This window comes from Schistocerca americana, chromosome 1 (assembly GCF_021461395.2).
Source record: "Schistocerca americana isolate TAMUIC-IGC-003095 chromosome 1, iqSchAmer2.1, whole genome shotgun sequence".
In the NCBI taxonomy this organism is placed as follows: domain Eukaryota; kingdom Metazoa; phylum Arthropoda; class Insecta; order Orthoptera; family Acrididae; genus Schistocerca; species Schistocerca americana.
The window spans coordinates 473905414-473926942 of record NC_060119.1 but is presented as its reverse complement, the minus strand read 5'-3'; the positions used below and the strand labels follow the sequence as shown (position 1 = coordinate 473926942).

At 42.6% G+C, this 21529-nt stretch overlaps 1 protein-coding gene across 3 annotated transcripts in view; it reads right to left on the bottom strand.

Moving 5' to 3' along the window:
• LOC124603740 (inositol-trisphosphate 3-kinase homolog) overlaps window positions 1–21529 on the bottom strand; it is a 483015-nt gene that overhangs the window by 65803 nt on the left and 395683 nt on the right. The window contains exon 1 of one of the 3 annotated variants that reach the window (XM_047136423.1): window positions 1828–1940. The exons of the other annotated variants lie outside the window; for them this stretch is intronic. Within the exon in view, the coding sequence (XP_046992379.1) occupies window positions 1828–1926 (99 nt within the window). The 5' untranslated portion in view covers window positions 1927–1940. Of the gene's footprint in view, window positions 1–1827; window positions 1941–21529 lie in introns of those variants that run through there. 3 annotated transcript variants of the gene reach the window in all.

The window sequence follows — 21529 nt, the reverse complement described above, 5'->3', positions numbered from 1 at the left end:
ACCGCTCGGCTAATAAGCATCTAATTGAAGTTCTGATTTTGTCTAGTGAATCTCATCACACAAAAATATGTTGGATGCGAAAAGTGTTGTTCAAGTGAAAACATATAATTAAGTATTTGAGTTAGCTTTGTATTAATCTACATTTAATAACCCTTTCTTACTAAAGTGTAGAGTGCAAGTTTGAATCAAACAGTTTTTCGAAAGAAGCAAAATATAAATAAATAAAATAAATAATATACTGGCGTTGCAACGGGGGCAGCAGGTAGAAAAGTTTGGAAAGCAGTGCTTTAGGGTAAAATCTGAAAGCTTCGAAGTGGATTTTCTGGAGTATTTTTGAGAGTTGCACGAATGGTTTGTCTGACATACTTGTGTTCTAAACTTCGCTCACCATAAACATATAATAAAATTACAAAAATCTGACTGTCGTGTAAACTGCTTGTCAGTGAAGATTGCGTGATTTTCGTTAAAATGAAGGTTTCTAAACATTCCGGTCCGTACTAGCCGTTCTCTGCGAAAATCCTGCTAAATTTAATCTTCTCTTACTTCAAAAGTACAGAATTCCAAGATAAAAATACAGCGATAAATTTTTGAATAAATGCTCATCCAAAATTATTTTAAAATTAACAAGTTCAAGAGCCAAATTTGGAATATTATAACGCACACTGCAACGGTATTCATACATAATAAAATTGAAAACCGAAACAAAGTGCTTAGAACAACCACGGGGAGAACCAAAGAGTTCAACTGTCACACTGATGGCAGCCACGGCAAAAAAGTCTTATGTCACCTGAAGACAACTCCAAGATATCAGTGTCACTTTTAGGTAAAACTAGAAAAAGATGTCTGAGCGCAAAAACCACTTCATCACACCATAAGACATCATATACAAATTAATTTCGCAGTTATACTAGATCATGACATATGGTACCTACACCGCAGAATTAAATTTCGTGAAGGATATTAGCTAAAATCGTCTTGATTTAGAACCCTTAATTATTTATTTCAGTTCATGATTCATCCCACCGTAAAAGTGCAATTTAGCGTTTAGAACACATCTTGAAATGATGAAAAAATCTGTAACATAAGTAATGACAATGATCAGGAACGTTAAAAAGTGTCTAAAGTTTTGTAAAACAAACTTCTTCCAACAGATGTGACTGGTTGTGTGAGCCTAAAAATTAATGGCTGATGCGAACCTCAAAACGTAATATGATTATCGGGTATACGTAATTCCGGTAGAAACACACGGTTCTAGACGCCCGCCGCCTATTAATTCAAACAGGAAGCGCACAACAGTGGTTCAAATGGCTCTGAGCACTATGCGACTTAATTTCTCAGGTCATTAGTCGCCTAGAACTTATAACTAATTAAACCTAACTAACCTAAGGACATCACACACATCCATGCCCGAGGCAGGATTCGAACCTGCGACCGTAGCGGTCGCTCGGCTCCAGACTGTAGCGCCTTAACCGCACGGCCACTCCGGCCGGCGCACAGCAGTGGTGTCCACACTAAGTAGTTGGTGAGGGAGCTAGCAGAGCAGCCCAAACAAAAGAGGCAACCGGTTTGGTCCACAAAGGATGCCGCGTCCCGTTCCAGATCCGCTTACGGGCCGCGGAGCGCACCCAACAATGGCACCAGAAATAACTGCACGTGCGCTGCGCGAGCGCAGCCTCGCAGGTACGCAGCGAGGCTACGCGCGGTCGTCCGCGACGCTGTATCTCAGTAAAATGTTTCAGCTATATATATGTGTGTGGTATTTAAACCGAAAGGTTGAACAGGGGCTTTGTTGAGTAGGCAGCTGCCATGCGCACGACGCCGCAGTACCTTTTTCGTGGTGCGTAGGCGGAGCAGGCGGTCGTATTGGTGAACGGCGCGCATCCAGACGCGCGGGCTGCACGCTTCGATACAACACGCACTACTCATGTCTTGCTTGCGGCCCTCGCCGACGAGAACTGTGGGCTCGTCCGCGTTGACCAACTACTTCCGTTTCGCGCCGGTGCTGTCACGTGACCTCCTTACTCGCGCGCATGCGCACAACGGGACGCATGAGCAGTCAGCGGCAGCAGAGGTAAGCAGAAGCACGGGAGGCAACGCGAAGCAGTGCCGTTGCGGTATTATTACGTTACTGTGGCTTCAGCAGTCGGTAGAACTGACAGCGAAATGGCAGCATCGACGTCGCAATGACGATGGACCAGGTCACGAATGGAATACATTTACATTTTACACTGAATGCGCCGCGGAATTACCACCTTTCCCAGGTCAAATTTCTGAAGAATCTCTTGCGTAGCCAATAGTCCCGCTGCCTGGTAAAGGAAGCCGGTCATTCGCTGCTTTTACAACATGGGAAATAAGATATGACTCACAGAATTACAGACCAATATCGCTGACATTCCTTTATTGCAGGCTCCTACAGGATATTCTAAGTTTAACATCTTCACTCCGAGATTTAAAAAAAGGAAATTTTTCTTTTCATATTTCCCAATAAACCAATTCTCCAAGCATGCCACACATGCAGAAGATATATCTTTTCGATCATTCGCAAAGGTACAATTGGCAGTCCATGTGTGTGGACGCCCAGTTTCACTTATCGTGAAAACATACTACCCTTTGTTTTTATTTTCTCTTCCTGTTACAGTAAAATATTTATTTTATTTGAAAAAATCAACTGCATATGTTAACGCACACAGAAAATAGGTTTCTTAATGCTAATATTTTCGAAGTATATGATTTCCAATACGGGTTTTCGTTGATGCTCTGAAATAGCTTCATAAATGCAATGAAATAAGAATCATACAATAATTTATAGCAAGTAATAAGCCGCAACTACTAGTAAACAAATCTTTACTATTTAGCATAAGTTTCAAAATAATTATTTTCGACAAAATATAAGTAAATTTCACATTTGATGCATATTGTCTTCGAGCTGCGGCTAGTTTTCCTGCATTGTGAAACATTCTTTGCGTGAAGTTATGTTTGTAGGTGCTCAACATTGTCAAACCGAACTTCAGCAGTTGATAGCTAACAGCTGTTGTTGGCTCCTGATTCAGATTTTCTGTATCTAAATCTTCGTTGTCAGAGAAATTCACTGTACGAGAATGTCCTCTTCTCCTAGCAACTAGCATGACATATTTATAATTAATTATAAGTTTGCCAACATGTATTCTGTAGTCAATCACTGACAGTCTTCTCTGTTTAGCTCTTTGATTGACTGAACGCCATCTATGGTACATCAAACAACAAATGGCAAAATCTATACTGGCCAATTTTCTGTGCGAATGTAGCATCTATAAAATTTGTCAAAGATCAACATCTCCCATGTGTTCATTATAGTATTTAACTATCATTGGTTGCGGAACATCTGATTTCTTTTTTTCCAATCTGCATTATGATCTGAAGCCCACTTACGAGAACGCTCAGGAAGTGTATTAAGTGTTACTCCATAGTAGTGAATTAAATCTATGCAAATGCGAACTAATTCTCACCCTGTAGAACAGTTTGCGAACTTCAGAGAAAAAACACAGATTACAAATCTTTCCCGTTTATAGAAGCAGCCATTTTTAGCTTACGACCAACCCTAAACTAACACATAAGTCGTTCTTTGCAAGATGCTGCGTTCTAATGTTAAAACTAAGAATTAGAAGGTCCACGCTTGTGGACCGTCGTTCTATACGCTGAAAAATCCACGTATTTGTGGAAAAAAATAATGAACGAAGGTTCAAATTTGTGGACCTAGACAACGAAGACTTTCTTGCAGAAAAAGGAGCTTCTCCCAAGGGATTAGTACAGCTTGCTTTATGGAAGGCTAAAGGATGACTTAGGCAGAATTTGTTCTGAATCTATGGAAACGTAGGTTAATGCAAATGAGTAGGAAAATCAATCACGTATTGTTCGAATACAGCATTAGTTGTGTGCTGCTTGACACAGCCACGTCGATTAAATATCTGGAGACCGCTACGGTCGCAGGTTCGAATGCTGCCTCGGGCATGGATGTGTGTGATGTCCTTAGGTTAGTTAGGTTTAAGTAGTTCTAAGTTCTAGGCGACTGATGACCTAAGCAGTTAAGTCGCATAGTGCTCAGAGCCATTTGAACCAAATATCTGGGCGTAATGTTGCAAAGCGATATGGAATGGAAGGACCACGTATGGACGACAGTAAGCAGGGCGAATGCTCGACTTCGGTTTATGGGAAGAATTTTGGGAAAGTGTAGCTCGTCTATAAAGGACGTATAGAATGCTAATGCCATCAGTTCTGAGTACTTCTCGAGTGTTTGGGATCCCCGCCAAGTCGGATTGCTGAAACCCACAGACACCGAAGCAATCCAGAGGCGTGATGTTAGATTTGTTACCTGAAGGTCTATCAAATCGCGAGTATTACGGAGGTGCTTCGTGAACCCAAATGGAAATCTCTGGGCGGAAGGCGACGTTCTTTTCACAAATTTAGAGAACCTGCATTTGTAGTTGACTGCAGAACGATCTTACTGCCGCCAACGTACGCTTCGAAGGGCCGCAAATACAGCATAATCGGGACGTTGGCTAGAGCGTAGGCAGACAGACAGTCGTCTTTTCTTCAATCCATTTGCGATTGGAACAGGAAAGGAAATTACCAGTAGTGGTATACGATACCCACTGCCACGCATCGTACGGTGACTTGCGGACTATTATGTAGATATAGATTCATATACGATATCTTGACAAGAGATGCAGTTGAACAGGTGGATTCTATCTTCCTACATTTTTATGAAAGGGATTCGATAGTGCACTGTCGACTACTATTCAAGATATGATATAATGAGTATCTTCGCAAATATCTGATTGTCTCGAGGAATGTTTGATTAACAAACCCAGTACGTTGCAATGAACGGCGGATATTGCACAGAACACAGTAACATCGGGCGTGCTCCTGGGAAGTTCACTTTATCTCTAATTTTTTCAATAAGCATAAACGATTGATGACGCAGAACCAGAAGCACTAAAACACTCTTCGCTGAACATGCATCTGTGTGCAGGGAAGTATTATTGTTGGACAATCTTAAGGAGTTACAGAAAGACTTGGAGAAAATTTCCGCACTCTGTAATGAATAACAACTCTCTTAAAATGTGGATAAATGTAAGATAATGCACATAACAAAAAGAAAGAAACCGATAGTATCTGGTTATAAAATTAATGGTAAACATCTCGAGCAATCATTATTTAGAAATAATATTAATAATATTAAGAAGGGACATCAACTGGAACGCTCACGTAAAATCACTTTTACGGAAGGTGAATGAAAGCCATAGATTTGCTGAAAGAGTTCTGCGAAAATGAAATTCATCTGCAACGTAAACCGCAGGCAAGAGGCTAGCGCGACCAGTTCAACATTATTGTTCCAGTTTTTGAAGTTCTTATCAAACAGACAAGGCAACATATGTAGAATGAATTCGGAGACGCACTGTTAGAATCGTAACAGGACGGTATAAACCGTAGGAGAGATAGTCGATAATACTGTAACAACGTACTCTCCGCCATTCACTGTGCAGTGGCTTGCAGAGGTTATAAAGGTAGATGTCCACAATTTTCATTGTTGTTGCATTATATTACGACACGGCTTCGCACAGATTTAGAAGCATGTTTTTTTTAATACTTCGGAGCAAAATAAAAGTACAGGAAGGAATGGTGTACAAACTTTGAGGCAGAATGCCGTCAACGAGCTTTGATGATGACAGGAAATACTTTTTTCAACAGAAGAGTAGAAGTGACGTGTTGGAAACCATCTGAAATGTTTCGCAAATGAAAAAGAGGAGAATGTTTAACTTTCCTAGAACACGACGGGATTGCAGACTTCGTAATGTGAGTGCCGAATGGTCCGAAACATCGTACTTGGCGTACGCTCCGAATAAACCCTGTAAAACATAAAAACAGGATATCCCAACAGCGATTTGATTTCCGGCTATCCTGAATAACAACCTCATCACCTTCACTACGACCTCTGCCGGAGGAAATGTATGCCGTATAAACAAACGTGATGCTCTTCCCAAAAGCACTTAGACCTCGTAATTTGATTACTGAGTGATCCGCAACATCGCGTTTGGAATTCAAGCACTGGCGTATGTTATTCTAAACTTATCACAGGAAACAGAGAGAAATAGCCAACTGCGGGTAGGTGATGAAGTCATCACAACGCGAGTGACCACACAGCGGCCCGACGCGAGTGACTTCTGCATCCGCTTCACAGCCCACATCTGGCCCTACCACAACACACACGAACGTGGTTTTGAGTTCCTGGAAGCGACTGTGTTTGACCACGACGCGTTCCTAAACTATACAACGCAACGATACCGTGGCACCTACACTAAGGGTATGTATTGCTGCATAAAACTTATAGAACACTTTGTGAAGATATGTGATTTTAGAAAATGCAATTATTCCTATCTCTTCGTTTCAGAGTTGCCACTCTATTACACCTACGGAAGGCCTCAAGGAGCAATGAAATGAATATTTGTCGAAATTACATTTATCGAGCTTAGTGTTTCGAAAATAACTCATTCCGTAAACATGTCCGCAAGATGTCAATGTACGAGTGGCATTCAGTAAGTATTATAACACTTTTTTTTCTGAAAGCAGGTTCGTGTTTTTCAGGACTCCAATCAACCAAATTATTCCCCAATCTATTGTCTACAAAACCCCATTTTCAACATAATCTCCGTTCAATGCGACGGCCTTACGCCATCTTAGTGGGAGGGCTTGTATTCCCGCATGGTACCAGTCTACTGGTCAACGTCGGAGCCATCGTCTTGTTGAATCAATACCCTCCCTATTATCCACGTACTATTACCCGCGGAATGTATCCTCCACCGGGCCACAAGAGATGGAAGGCGAGGAACCCAGCGGGACACACCTTTTAATCCCACAACTGGTGGACGACTGCATCAGCACTACCAACAGAGACGTCTAGCTGAGCAGGGAGGTGTTCGATCGTGATCTGTCGATCACTTCGAATGAGAATGTCCGCACGTTCCAACATTGCAGGAGCCGCATCTGCGTGTAGCCGGCTGGCTTGCGGGAAATCGGACAGATCTGCGCGACCTTGTTGAGATGATGACAGACTTAGCCCAAAGACTCACCGTGCTTGTGTTCACTGGCAGCTCTCCGTAGACCTTCTGCGAGATCCTACGAATGTCTGCGATGCTCTGGTTTTGCGCTAAAAGAAACTAAATGGCAGCTCTCTGCTTGGAACACACCTCCGTTAGACGACATTTCAAACACTACGTAAAGCGCCGCCAGCTATCGGAACTTCATGAAACTACATGAGTTGAAGTGGGAGTATTCTACGATGTACCAAAACAAATTTCAGGTTTTTTCAACCGAAAGTGACCGAGAAAAAAAGTGTTGTGTTGAATTACTTATGAGTGCGCCTCGTTTATCCAGCCTAACACAGAAGAAATAGTTTTGTTTCTAAAATGTTGATGCAGCAGTCATGTCATCACCTAATGGACAATTGATGAGAGAGAGAGAGAGAGAGAGAGAGAGAGAGAGAGAGAGAGAGAGAGACCCGACGTTGTTAAATCTATATGTATCTACATTTGTATGGCGTAAGCTACCGTCATATGTATATCTGAATCACCACCTCTCTTCGTTACTTATACCATTCGCCGATGGTGAGAGGGAAGAGAAGTTGCTGCACTCCTGTATCTCTCTCTAATTTTACTTTTACGCGAGCTGAAGGAACATATACGCCGATGATTCAATGAACACGTCGTAAAATAACACCCTTGGCGCGAAAATGAGCCTCATATTTATTTTGTTGTTCCAACATATTCACCTGTAAAGTGAAACATCTATCCCATCGTTTGACAGGGCCTCGAAAACCTGCCGCAAATTGTTATTGTGGCAGTTGTCGTACCCAGTGCGTCATCTCTCGGGCTCCGGCTTCATCGTCTCCAAAGTGTCTCCCATGGTGATCGTTTCTGATGGCCTCAAACAATTGAAAATCACTGAGGCGCAAGTTGGGACTTCAAGGCAAATGTCATAAGGGTTCTCAATGACATACTTATGGTAACTCCTGCGTTTGACCTGCTGTGTGAGGGGGATATTGTCACTCAGCAGAATCACGCTCCTAGTCAACAGACCAGGTCATGCAGCATATGGACCGCAGCGTTTCACGCACGGTGGTACATTAGGATAAGACGTTTACAGTCTCACCACGAGGCTGGACTTTCAAGTAATACGACACCCTCCATCTCTCAAAACCAGGGTCGGTTTAGGACCCAACAGACACATGAGGCCGCTTGGGACGCCAAGCTGAGACGTCCGCCAGAGGCACCCCAGTGCAAAATTTGTACAGATGATGTATCATAATTAATAATGAAATAAATCTTGTCGACTGTAAATTTAGATTTATTTCTAAGGGTTTTATCAGGAGCCTAAGGAGCGCCAACTAACGTATGAGGGGGGGCGGTAAGGTGTTGGGGAGAGGCGGCATGAGAGTGGCGTCAAATCATATGGCGCTTGTGTGGAAAGGCATGCTCCATCCTTTAGTCGCAGAGCCAGCACCAAGCATTATGCTTTGAAATAGCTATGTAACCTCCTGTACACCATGTGAAGACGAGACTGAGAAGTTTCGAAAACCGGTTCATGGAATAAATAACTGTTTCAAAGAAGTGACTGGTTGCAGTTTTCTGCATTTACAACGAATAAACAGTCACAGGTTCTTAAACATCCGTAATGGATAAGCTTAGCACTTAGATACAGTTTTCCTGGAATACAGTTCTCCCCATGCACAGGACGCAATGTTCGATGAATGTTATCTGGCACAACTGCTAGTTGTTCTGGTACGCTAACTCCAGTAACAGATCTGCCACTTTGCAATGGTTGAGTGAAGCTGTCATCAACCCGAAAATTGGGTTGGAACACCAAAGTGATTTACTAGACAGGGTCCTATCTGAGGTGAACAGACTTAGCCACACAGTTACAGGAAGGTCTAACAGTTTAACGTGGATTCAGAACCACTATGCAACTAGGAATTTTTCATATTAAAAACACTGGCCAGAAGTGAAAGAAGTGATAGATAAAAATCCTAGGACTAACCAGGTATCGACTCAAAGACATTTGGATTCCTAGTCTGGCACTTAATCACTGAACTACAGAGTTACGGTTGATATTTACTAGTAGCCGATAACGAATAATGTACAGGTTGTTCATACATTAGTTACACAAAAGTAACCTTTAATTGTGAAACGAGTAAATAACTTATAGAAATTTTTGATGCAGCACTGGACGCAGTATAACTTCAAGTTTTATTCCCGCCTAAAACTGTTAGTTCCTGATGTTCCCGCTTGGCGCCTGCGCGAACGAGTTGTGTGAACATTCGTCATGGAGTCGTAATTACGGTGCAGAGCGTGAGCAGTATTGTTTGCGGTTCCACGAATCCAAATCCGCTACTACAGTCCAGAGACAATTCAGGACTAAATATCGCAAGCCACCACCTCAAAGACAAACTGTTATTAATTGGTACAATCGTTTCACCGAAGCTGGCTGTGTATTACATAGGACGTCAAGTTAGGGTCGGTCGGCAGTCTAAAGAAGTTGAGCAATCTTGCCTTCTATACTGTAACACTAGGCATATTCAGTTCTAAGCTGATACGAGACATATGATCGCCAAACTTGTTGAACTGCTAGCCAGCCCTGAACCGGCGTCCTGTGTAATTCACAGGCAATTTAAGTGAAGCGGCTGTATCTTTTAATAACAGTTTGTCTTTGAGGTGGTAGCTTGCCATATTTAGTCCCGAATTGCCACTGAACTGTATTAGCAGATTAGGATTCACGAAACCATAAACAACACTGCGCACGTTCTGCACTCCACATTGATTAACTCATTTCGCGCACGGTACCCACCGCGATCATCGGAAACTTTAGTCAGATCCACGAACGATGGCTGTTCCCGCAGTTCGAGACAAGGACAAGGGGTTCATTGTTTTCGGTTCCGAGCGACAGTTGCAGTATGCGCATACACGTGCTTTGCGCTTGATGAAAACATGTATCTAGCAAATTATGTCTCGATTGCTTGGTGGAATTTGTCGCTCACCACCACCATCGACCAGGACAAATCGCAAACAATGGAATAAAAATTCACTAAATAACTCGCTAAGATCACGTTTAATGTACGCATTGCATACAACATTCACAGCAGAACGCTCACAACACGACTGATGCTTACTGGCTGTCTGAGAACACGTGACGTAGGTGCGCACAACAAGCCTAAGCCTAAATTCGACCGCCATCGTTCGTGGTTCCCACTAAAACAGTTTTGGGCGGAAATAAAACTTGAATGGGTCAAATGGCTCTGAGCACTACGGGGCTTAACTTCAGAGGTCATCAGTCCCCCAGAACTTAGAACTACTTGAACCTAACCAACCTAAGGACATCACACACATCCATGCCCGAGGCAGGATTCGAACCTGCGACCGGAGCGGTCGCACGGTTCCAGACTGTAGCGCCTAGAACCGCTCGTCCACTCCGGCCGGCCATAAAACTTGAAGATATACCGCATTCAGTCCTGTATCAAATATTTCTGTAAGTTAAGTATCCTTTTCCCAATTAAAGATTAGTTTCGTATAACTAATTTATAAAAATACCCTGTATATCGGCTATTTGCTCTCTGTTGCGATCTTCAAGATACACATTGATGCAAAGTTTAAACGGTATGCAGTCCTGTGACATCTGCGGGTTACCTTCGCGTGTTTCTTGAATCGTAACACGGGCTCTATGAATTTTCAGAGCAAAGCGTGAATTAAACCAACCCTTAACGAAATGCATAGCTTTTCTCTGAATCTTTTCTACCTAATTCCTTGATCCATCTTGTTAAGTGCTCCTGACAGACGAACACTACTTGAGAACTGATTCGGTTCTAGGCGCTCAGTCCGGGACCGCGCGACTGCTACGGCCGCAGGTTCGAATCCTGCCTCGGGCATGGATGTGTGTGATGTCCTTAGGTTAGTTAGGTTTAAGTAGTTCTAAGTTCTAGGGGACTGATGACCACAGATGTTAAGTCCCATAGTGCTCAGAGCCATTTGAACCATTTGAGAACTGATTGAACGAGTTAATGACGGCAGTTAGAGGAATGGGGCCCAGCAGGATAAGTGTAGATAAAAATTGTCACTGTACAGTCCATGACTGAAGGAACATGTTAGCAGCAGTACTGATTTCCTTTCCCATTCTATTCGTGTATTGAGCAAAAAAACTCCTAATCTAAATGCCTCTCTACGCACCTTAATCTCCCTTATCTTATTCTCATGATCCCTACGCAAGAGATTCGTTGATGACAGCATAATATCCTACAATTACTTTCGAATAAAGGTTCTCTAAATTTACCCTGTAGGGTTTCACGAGAACTGCGTCGTTTTTCTTCCAAGGATTCCCATTTAACCTGGTGGAGAAAAATCTTCATAGTTCTGTTATGTTATACGAGCCCCACCTCGAGCGAGTGTTCTTCATGCATTCGACCTTGGGCATTGCCCGTCTCTATAGTTCAACGCCGCTGAATAATTCGCTGAATAATTTCTTGCTCCTTTCTTGTGTGTGTGTGTGTGTGTGTGTGTGTGTGTGTGTGTGTGTGTGTGTGTGTTAGGGGGAGGCGCCACGGAATCACAGCAGGTAAACGTGGCACTAATGCCGAAAATTGCAGCTTCTGTTGGCAGTTAAGCTTTGCTTCTTACAGAAAACAAAACATAAATTTATTCATTCTGCTAGCTGTGCACTAACTTTATCTTGCGTCTGCCTGACTATTCTCGGTTCTCACCGATTTATTACATCACATGTAACTAGTTTGTTCTCTTAGTAGCGAATGCGAATATTATTACAAATATTCGGTCACTGACCACTTCTGTTGAACGTGATGTTAATTTCACCATTGTTCGCACAGAAACATCTAATAGTTCACACTGTGATTTAAGGTGCTTATGAACGTTACGTGGGATACTTTGGGAGAACAATGGAGGCACTGTAGAGCTTCCACTTTTATCAGTTGCACCAGCTGTAGCCGCTGTTCCGTGATAAGAAGATAAATGGGGTCCCTCAGCCACCCGCCTTAACAGTCTTCAATTCATTACCGTCATTTTGATAGTCTCTTACCACTCGTAGTTGCCAAGCCGTGCACTATTTGAACATAATATAGTATTCGACCTGTGGATACCTTGATTAGTATTACCTACGTGTTTTCCACCAGATTTTGTGACTTTATTTGGTCTCGCTACTATACTTTCGAATGCGAAATTGCAGTATCCATCCTTGCAGTTCGACACATTTGTTTCGTTTTATACAGGGTGATTCAAAATTCCTATTACACCTTTCTAGGGATTGTAGAAGGGACTTAGTAGATGGGGTTTTGATTAGGAACCGACGTCCGGGAATGTACCGTTATGATGTGAAATAGTTTAAAAATTGGATCATTTGCAAGGCTCCCATTGACAGTACGCACAGAGGCTGAAAGATGGCGACATCGTCGGTCCTTGCTGTAATTCTGACATCACATAACACCTTCGTCCGACGACAACGACTGCGAGAATTGGCACGTCCGAAACTAGGAGGGTTGTCTGTGCTGCTCCACTCTCGTATTTGAAGAGGACGTCCTTCATCATGTAAAAGAGAACCTGTATAAAATCTTTATCTAACAGGTCCCCTCTACAACTCCTAGAAGCCTGTAATAAGAATTTTGAAGCGCCTTGTGTGTATGGCGTTTCTTCTGCAGACAGAATACGTTTGCCCGTCAGCAACAGGTAGTCTTTGCATTCAAACACAACTTCGGCACAGTAGCAGTAGCATAATTTCGTGTTTCTAAGAGATCTGGTGTTTACACTTCGTTAGGGTGCAGCGTAATAAACATACGACCTTTTACGCGCACTTTGGATTTCTTAAGACGTGTAATTTATAGACTGCTCCTTATCCGGTATTATCCTTTCGTAGCTTGCCTCTAGATGCAGATTTCCGTAATGCGTTCGAAACCGTGGCACACTGTTGAAATAGTAACCAAGGTACGATCATACGATGTATCCTCGAAAATGAAGGAGTGTTTGATTAACAGAACCCAGTACATTATACTGGACGGCAAATATTACACATAAAAGAAAGCAACACCGGCTGTGCCTCAAGGATGCGATGACCTCCAAATGTTCTCAGTGCATAAGAATGATATATCGGATAGGATCAACAGCACTACGAGACTGTTCGCTAACGATGGAGTGGTGTACAGGAGTTTGTCATTGGACGATTGCAAGGAGCTGGAGAAAGATTTTGACAAAATTTCCATTTGTTGTTTTGAATGCGGAAAATATAAGATAATGCATATAATAAAGAGAAAGAACCAAATAATCCGTCATTACAATATTACTGATGAATCTCTTGAGCACGTTTCATCATGAAAGTAGTTAAGGGTAACACTAAGAAGCGATATGAACTAGAATGATCACGTAAAGTCACTGCTAGGTAAAGTGAATGTAAGATGTAGCTTTTTTGGGAGATTTCTGAGAAAATGTGACGTAACTGTTAAGGATATTGCATACAGCACGATAGAGCGAGTAATTCTACGATATTGCTCCGGTGTTTGGAGTATTTATCAGGTAGAAATGAGATACCGAACGAGTTAAAAGACGCGCTACTTGGATCGTTACAGCTCGGCATATCCCATACGAAAGTACAGCAGAAATTTTCGGGGAAATTAAATGGGAATCCTCGGAAGAAAGACGACGAAGTTTTCGCGAAACCCTATAGAGTAAATTTAGAGAACCTTTATTCGAAAGTAATTGTAGGCTATTATGCTGTCACCAACGTATCTCTTGCGTAGGGATCATGAGAATAAGATAAGAGAGATTAGGGCGCGTACAAAGGTATTTAGATTATTCCTTAGTATTGTTGACAAACCATTATACCTTTAATGCTTTCTTAACAACCTACTGCGTAGTGTTCAGTTATACAACTAATAAAAAAATCCATCATTAGATACTGTGACCCCAACTGGAGAAAATTTTGCCAGTATCGCATTGCGAGGAACAACATGTTTAACTAGCGTCGAAATTCGATATTACTACATTAACGTCTCGTATTACCATTCAACTGTAAGATCCAATGTATTTAGAACTACCGTTTTTTTGTGATTGTAGTTTTTTTGTTTCTGGTACACAATACGATGTAAAGAACTTCTTGGAATAAGTTAATTTCTAGAAAATGTACTTGATCACACAAGCCTAGAGAGATGAAAAAAAGTGAATAATAGAAAAAGCATTTCTAAGTGATAAAACGACAAAAATTGATGTATTCTTATAACCATTTTGCAAAGTGAGGTAGGTTCAGTATCTCACTTGGATGTTTACCTAAAAGACTAAATGATCGGTCGGTATGAACACTTTATTGTAAAACCGTCGAAGCATTGTAAGACGCGAACAAAATTTGGAAGAACTTTTACATTAGGTTCATTCCTTAGGTGTCAACATGTTAGGGTACGCTTGATCATGCGCTTGGAGTCCCAACCACAAACCTGATTTTTTTCCGATTAATAAACTCGAGGGAAGACTTGCTAAATGTTCCATTTCGTAAAGACTACGTTCGGACCTCCGGCAATCCTTCATCGTGCCTCTGTCTGCTGGTACAGATTAATGTTCTCGAACGACCAAGTATCTAAAACATAATTACATTTGATGCTAATAATGTACTCAGACGCTTCTTAAAAGATGAATACTGCAGAAGGTACCGTCGAACGGTAAGACAACGACAAAGCCGTTTTTATCCAGAAGCGATCTATACTTCCTGTGCACTCGAATTTCCTCAGGTGTAGAGCAGTATTCAGATAGGGGGAAGCTTTTTATCATGAAAACACAACACAACCGAGAATCAACTATGTCCGATATACTCTAACATTTGCACCGAACCACCAACAATAGCACGTAGAGCGCTCAATATTCGCAGTATAGAACGTCTGAGAGCAAGATGGTTTTAGGAGCAAGCTCTGTAGCCTAATCTTTCAAACACAGATGACGATTATCATGCCTGTCAAAATATGTGAAGTTTTATGTGAGAGCTCTAAAAAGCACGAGGAAGTATTTGAAAACCGATGAAAGCAAACGCGCTTATATACGCTGTAGCTGACGTCAGTGCGGCTGGCTAATGAAAACTGTTGAGCGTGATCGCACAAACTTTTACGAAGGCACGAGTTAGTAAGCCAGCTGGCTCACATCACAGTGAGTCATAAGGGAGGGGAGGCATTCCGCCCCGAACAGTCACTGACATTTTGTTTGGTTTTGAGGCTGAAACACCCCTGACTAGAGCCGTAAAATGTAGGGACAGCAGTAAATTTCGTTGACTGTCAGTGAATAATGTCTCAAGAAGAAGAAACAGCGCAGCCCATCTCGAAATCTGCACTACGTTTGTTGGTGTTGTCATGTAGGCAATGTACGGTAAAGCAGACCCACGGTAGGTTTTACACAGCTTCGCCTTTCACGGACCTGTTCAGGGTAGAGTACGGTTTCCTATTAAAAAGTAAGAGCTGATATATCCCAGGTAACAGAAGTCAAATTAACAATTCTGTAGTTTCTGCCACTAAACGCTGCCTTCTGCCATCTATTCACACAATTTCTGGTGATTTTTCGGAGTTAATTGCTCAGATCAAGCCATGTATATGAGTGTGTCTGAATAATGAGTTCTAGTGGTGACTGTGTGAAAGAGAGAATGGGGAGCGCATTCTATTTGGCAGCTGTTAGTAACATTAGCGTTTACTAACCTTCGAACAAGTAAGTTGAATTGTATTTCATATATAACTTGAAAGGCCAGTAGTACTAGGGTATCCTGTTAAATATGTGGATGCAGCCAGTATTTTTTAAATTATTTTACACGTCTGCGAGAAGCAGAGCACTGCGTGTACATCTACATGGTTATTCTGCAATTCACACTTAAGTGCCTGGCAGAGGGTTCATCGAACAATTTTCATACTACTTTACCACTGCATTCTCGAATGGCGCGTGGGAAAAAAGAACACTTAAATCCTTCCGTTCGAGCTCTGATTTCTCTCATTTTATTATGATGATCATTTCTCCCTGCGTAGGTGGGTGTCAACAAAATATTTTCGCATTCGGAAGAGAAAGTTGGTGATTGAAATTTCGTAAATAGATCTCGCCGCAAAGAAAGCTGCCTTTGTTTCAGTGACTGCCACCCCAACTCGCTTATCATATCAGTGACACTCTCGCACGAAACGAGCTGCCCTTCTTTGCACTTTTTCGATGTCCTTCGTTAATCCTACCTGGTAAGGATCCCACACCGCGCAACAATATTCCAGCAGAGGACGGACAAATGTAATGTAGGCTGTCTCTTTAGTGGGTTTGTCGCATCTTCTAAGTGTTCTGCCAACAAAGCACAGTCTTTGTTTCGCCTTCCCCACAATATTCTCTATGCGGTCTTTACAATTTATGTTGCTCGTAATTGTAGTTCCTAGATATTTAGTCGAATTGACAGCCCTTAAATTTGTGCGAATTATGGTATACCCAAAATTTATCGGATTTCTTTTAGTACGCATGTGGTTGACCTCGCACTTTTCTTTGTTTAGTGCCAATTGCCACTTTTCGCACCACACAGAAATGCACTCTAGATCATTTTGTAATTGGAATTGATCGTCCGATGATTTTACTAGACGGTAAATTACAGCGTCATCTGCAAATAATCTAAGGGGGCTGCTCAGATGATCACTTACATCATTTACGTAAATCAGGAACAGCAGAGGTGCTACGACACTATCTTGCGGAACGCCAGATATCACTTCTGTTCTACTTGATGATTTACCGTCTATCACTATGAACTGTGACCTATCTGAGAAAAAAGGCCACACCAATGACTTCAACTGAGACAGAGAGAGAGAGAGAGAGAGAGAGAGAGAGAGAGAGAGAGAGAGAGAGAGAGAGAGAGGGGGGGGGGGAATTTCACAGGCATGGTGGAGTGGCAACGTGTTTTTCAACAGACTAGTTCTTCCTGCATTATTCAAACATATATTAAACTTCAGTCGTCTTTGAGCAAACCAATGCCACAGAATATTTGGTGTTCGACAATGTTTCACAAACAGCACTGCCTATACAAATCTACAGAGATTATGTTGTCCTTTCACTTAAGAACATTTTAATTTCCATACGATTTCTTTATTTTGTGTTCTTTTGGTCGTATTCGGAATTGTTTACCTTGGATGTTGTGTGTATCGTACAGCTCTATCACCAGGGAATTATTACGCTACTTGACGAACTTTTGTCAGTGTTTATTGGTTCCTCGGAGCAAGATGTTGAAAATTTCAGTTATTTGTGTCCTTTATTTTTTTACACGGAGTGCCAGAAGTTACTGAGGTGTAAGACGGAAAAAAGTACGCTCTTAGCGTGACAAAGTTCCCGCATTTGCAGGGTAAAAGTGCCTGGGAAAATAACAATGAGATGTGTGCTGTTTGTGGAAATGATGTCCATCTTATAATACTATTGTGAGGTGGAAAAGGTATTTTGAAACAGGTCATATGTCTCTGACACACAAGCCAAGTGCAAAATTCAGCTTTGTGGGACTCATGTGGAGTGATCCTTAAGAGATTATTTGCCAAGGGTGAAACAATCATTTGTAGATATTACAGCAGTCTTATGGACATGTTACCAGAAGCTCTGATTAAGAAACGCCGCGGTATACGTTCGAGAGGCGTTCGTCTTCTCGCTAGCTCATTAATCTCAAGTTGCAGTTGAGAAAACTAGGGCTTGTGGCTCTGATATCTTGCAGCATCCGCCTTAATCTCCCGACCTCGCACCACGTGACTTTTCTTGTTCGCAGAAATTACAGTACAGATGACAGCATTAATGAAGTGGAGAGTGGTTTACGGCAAAATCTGCAAACTTCTACAATCAAGGCATTCGGAAGGTCAAGCAACTCTTGAATAATGTTTAGATCCCGATGTTGACTACCTAGAGACAAATTAAGAGATCAACGTTTTCAGGGTGATGTTTAGATATAGAGGATACTCATTCCTACATGCTGAATAACAACGTAAACTTTCACGTCACTGTTATCTACTAGGAGAAGGATTCGTTGTGGCCCTCTGATGTATATGTAAAGGATTCACACATTTTGCAGCAGTATACATTTAACGCAAAAGGAATGAAAACTGTCACGTAAAGAGATGACGTTAATATGTTGTGTTGCTGAATATGGCCGTTCAGGACTCAAAATCGACTGCGCTTTAAATAAAAACCACCTTTGTCTCTGAAACGTGAAGTTTCAGTCACGGTTCCAGAAATAAGCACTACTGCAAATAAAGGCATTCTTACTGTAATAACGCTGCACTTAACGACTCTGTTACGTGAATTATAGACAGTATTGTCAAGCAAATCATTGTTTACCAAAAATTTATTTTTCTTGGTCTTAATAAAAAGAAGCAGCTAACAGCTTTCAGCTGTTGAGCAAGCCATGGCTCGTAATAAAAGTGGCATCATTAAGCACATTATGAGCTGTAACCATTGAAGTTCATTGCAAACCAGAAGCCTGTTTATCATGCTCGCAATACACTGGGCGTATTTTGAGCGTTTGACAATCTGCTGTGTCTCCTTGACTAATTACGTAATGTCTTACACCTCTGATACTTTACCCCTCTTCAGCAACTGTGTTCCTGTTTGTTGAACTGTCAGCAACCAGTTGCACAAAAGAAATTTTACTTCCTTCAGAGGTTTCAGGCCCCTAGTGCCTTTTTCAGAAGGACATAATCATCATATTATTTGTATCAAAAATAAGATGTATGCAGCATACTGTATATGCAGCATATGATCACAGCATACATCTTATTTTTGACAGACGCAAATAATACAATACTTATGTAATTCTGGAGGAGGACACTAGGTGCCCGAAACCGGAAACGGAAATAAAAATTTCTTCAAAATGGTAATGAAGGTACTTTTACGTCTGTGCGACATTCCGGGCACACTAGGTGCACGCATCCGTCGCACGAACAAGTAAGAGGGCGCATGCAACGGTGCAGATTCACGCATGCCTCAGATTCGCGGGTGTAAAATGGGTCACCACGTGCAGGCGCAGGAATGACCTCATTCCAGTCTGCGTTTTAACATAGCATTCGCATCTCAGTGATGTGGACATTCAACGGAAACGACACGTGGTTCGGATTCCACGATAAACTGTAGGTCTCCTTTCCCCGGTTGGATAACTGAAGTTATTACGAACATGCAAGTCGCCGAAGAGGCGTCCTATTGGTAGATTTACACCAGCCCATCCACTGACACGAAAATGTTATTTATACACGGGCGATACGTGCAACAGTCGCGCGCCTGTTCGCAAGTTTCTGTTCGTTTGGTGCTTTTTTCCCCCCTCCTCCTAAGTCTGTCTGTTGAAAGATTCAAATTTGCCTCTGCGTTACCACTTTTGCCGAGTGGTCTAACGAACTGTATTATGGTGCGTTTCCTTGTTTGTGGCTGGTTAATTCTTCGGGTTTGACTCAAATATTTTGCATCGACGAGAGCAAATAAAGGAAACTGAAACAACGCTTATAATTGGAACAGCAGCTTCCACAGTTATTTGGGTAAAACACACACACACACACACACACACACACACACACACACACACACACACACACACACACACACCTATCCAATGTACACGCGATTTGACTGACGTAGAAGTATAAACAGAAATGCGTTATCCTTTCAGTACTTCCTTTCGATATGCCTCAACAGTGTGTCATGCTCTTGACCTGCTTGTACAACTTAACGTGCAGTGTGCTAGCTTGCGATACTTGGAGGTGAGGCAGACCCCGATTGAATTCACGACCGTGGGATGGAACGCGGATTAAACTGAGTTTAGGTGGTTTCCTACGTATAGGGAAATGCTGGGCTGATCTCCAAATTCCGCCTCAGAGCATGTACTACGCATACCGTTAAAATACGATACCACACACAACAAACTTTACACGACTCCCTCCCTTGAGGTGCATTTATACCTGTGCAACTTTCCTTGCGCATAATGTGTATGCGGCCGTTGCCCGCAGAAACAAGGAGGCGGTACCAAGTCACGCACGCCTCTGAACTGTGCGCACGAGTGACCGTGCGCAGGCGCACGATTCTCCCAATCCCAGACGAGGAGACACGTGTTAACAGCCGGGCTCCTGTCAGTGATTCTCTCCGTTTGGTGATCTGTCACAATTAAAACGATACGGTCTTTTGTACGAATTCAAATCTGCCTTTGCGTTGGCACTTTAGCCGAGAGGTCTAGTGACAAACTCGTGGAATCTTAACAGTATTATCGTGCGTTTCCTTTTTTCTCCTTGCTAGCTAAATCCCTAGATTATAAATGTTACGGCGTAAAGTGAAGCGCCGGCACGCCAGCCGGGAACAAGAGAGCAGAGAGGGCTGTGAAGAAGACGTCACCCAATTGCACGATGATAGACACCTCTCCAGGACGACAACGCGACAGCAACGGCCTCTATCCGAAAAGGCTAGAGCGCCGTGCCAGACTCCTGCGGCCAGTCGAAGAGAAACGTCAAATGTATTACTTCACTTGAATTAGCAATTGCACACACTGAAGAAGCTTGTTTATTTTGCATGTCGCCCTTTACTTGCGACATACGCTATGTGATCAAAAGTATCCGGACACTTGGCTGAAAATGACTTACAAGTTCGTGGCGCCCTCCATCGGTAACGCTGGAATTCAATATGGTGTTGGGCCACCCTTAGCCTTGATCACAGCTTCCACTCTCGCAGGCATACGTTCAATCAGGTGCTGGAAGGTTTCTTGGGGAATGGCAGCCCATTCTTCACGGAGTGCTGCACTAAGGAGAGGTATCGATGTCGGTCGGTGACGCCTGGCACGAAGTCGGCGTCTCAAAACATCCCAAAGGTGTTCAGGTCAGGATTCTGTGCAAGCCAGTCCATTACAGGGATGTTACTGTCGTGTAACCACTCCGCCAGAGGCCGTGCATTATAAACAGGTGCTCGATCGTGTTGAAAGATGCAATCGCCATCCCAGAATTGCTCTTCAACAGTGGGGAGCAAGAAGGTGCTTAAAACACCAATGTAGGCTTCTGCTGTTATAGTGCCATGCAAAACAACGGGTGCAAGCCCACTCCATGAAAAACACGACCACACCACAACACCACCGCCTACGAATTTTACTGCTGGAACTACACATGCTGGCAGATGACCTTCACCGCACATTCGCCATACCCACACCCTGCCATCGTTTCGCCTCATTGAGTACCGTGATTCGTCACTCCACACAACGTTTTTCACTGTTCAATCGTCCAATGTTTACGCTCCTAACACCACGCGTGGCATCTTCTGGCATTTACCGGCGTGATGTGTGGCTTATGAGCAGCCGCTCGACAATGAAATCCAAGTTTTCTCACCTCCTGCCTAACTGTCAAAGTACTTGTAGTGGATCCTGATGCAGTTTGGAATTCCTATGTGATGGTCTGAATAGATGTCTGCTTATTACACATTACGATCCTCTTCAGCTATCGGCGGTCTCTGGTCAGTCAGCAGACGAG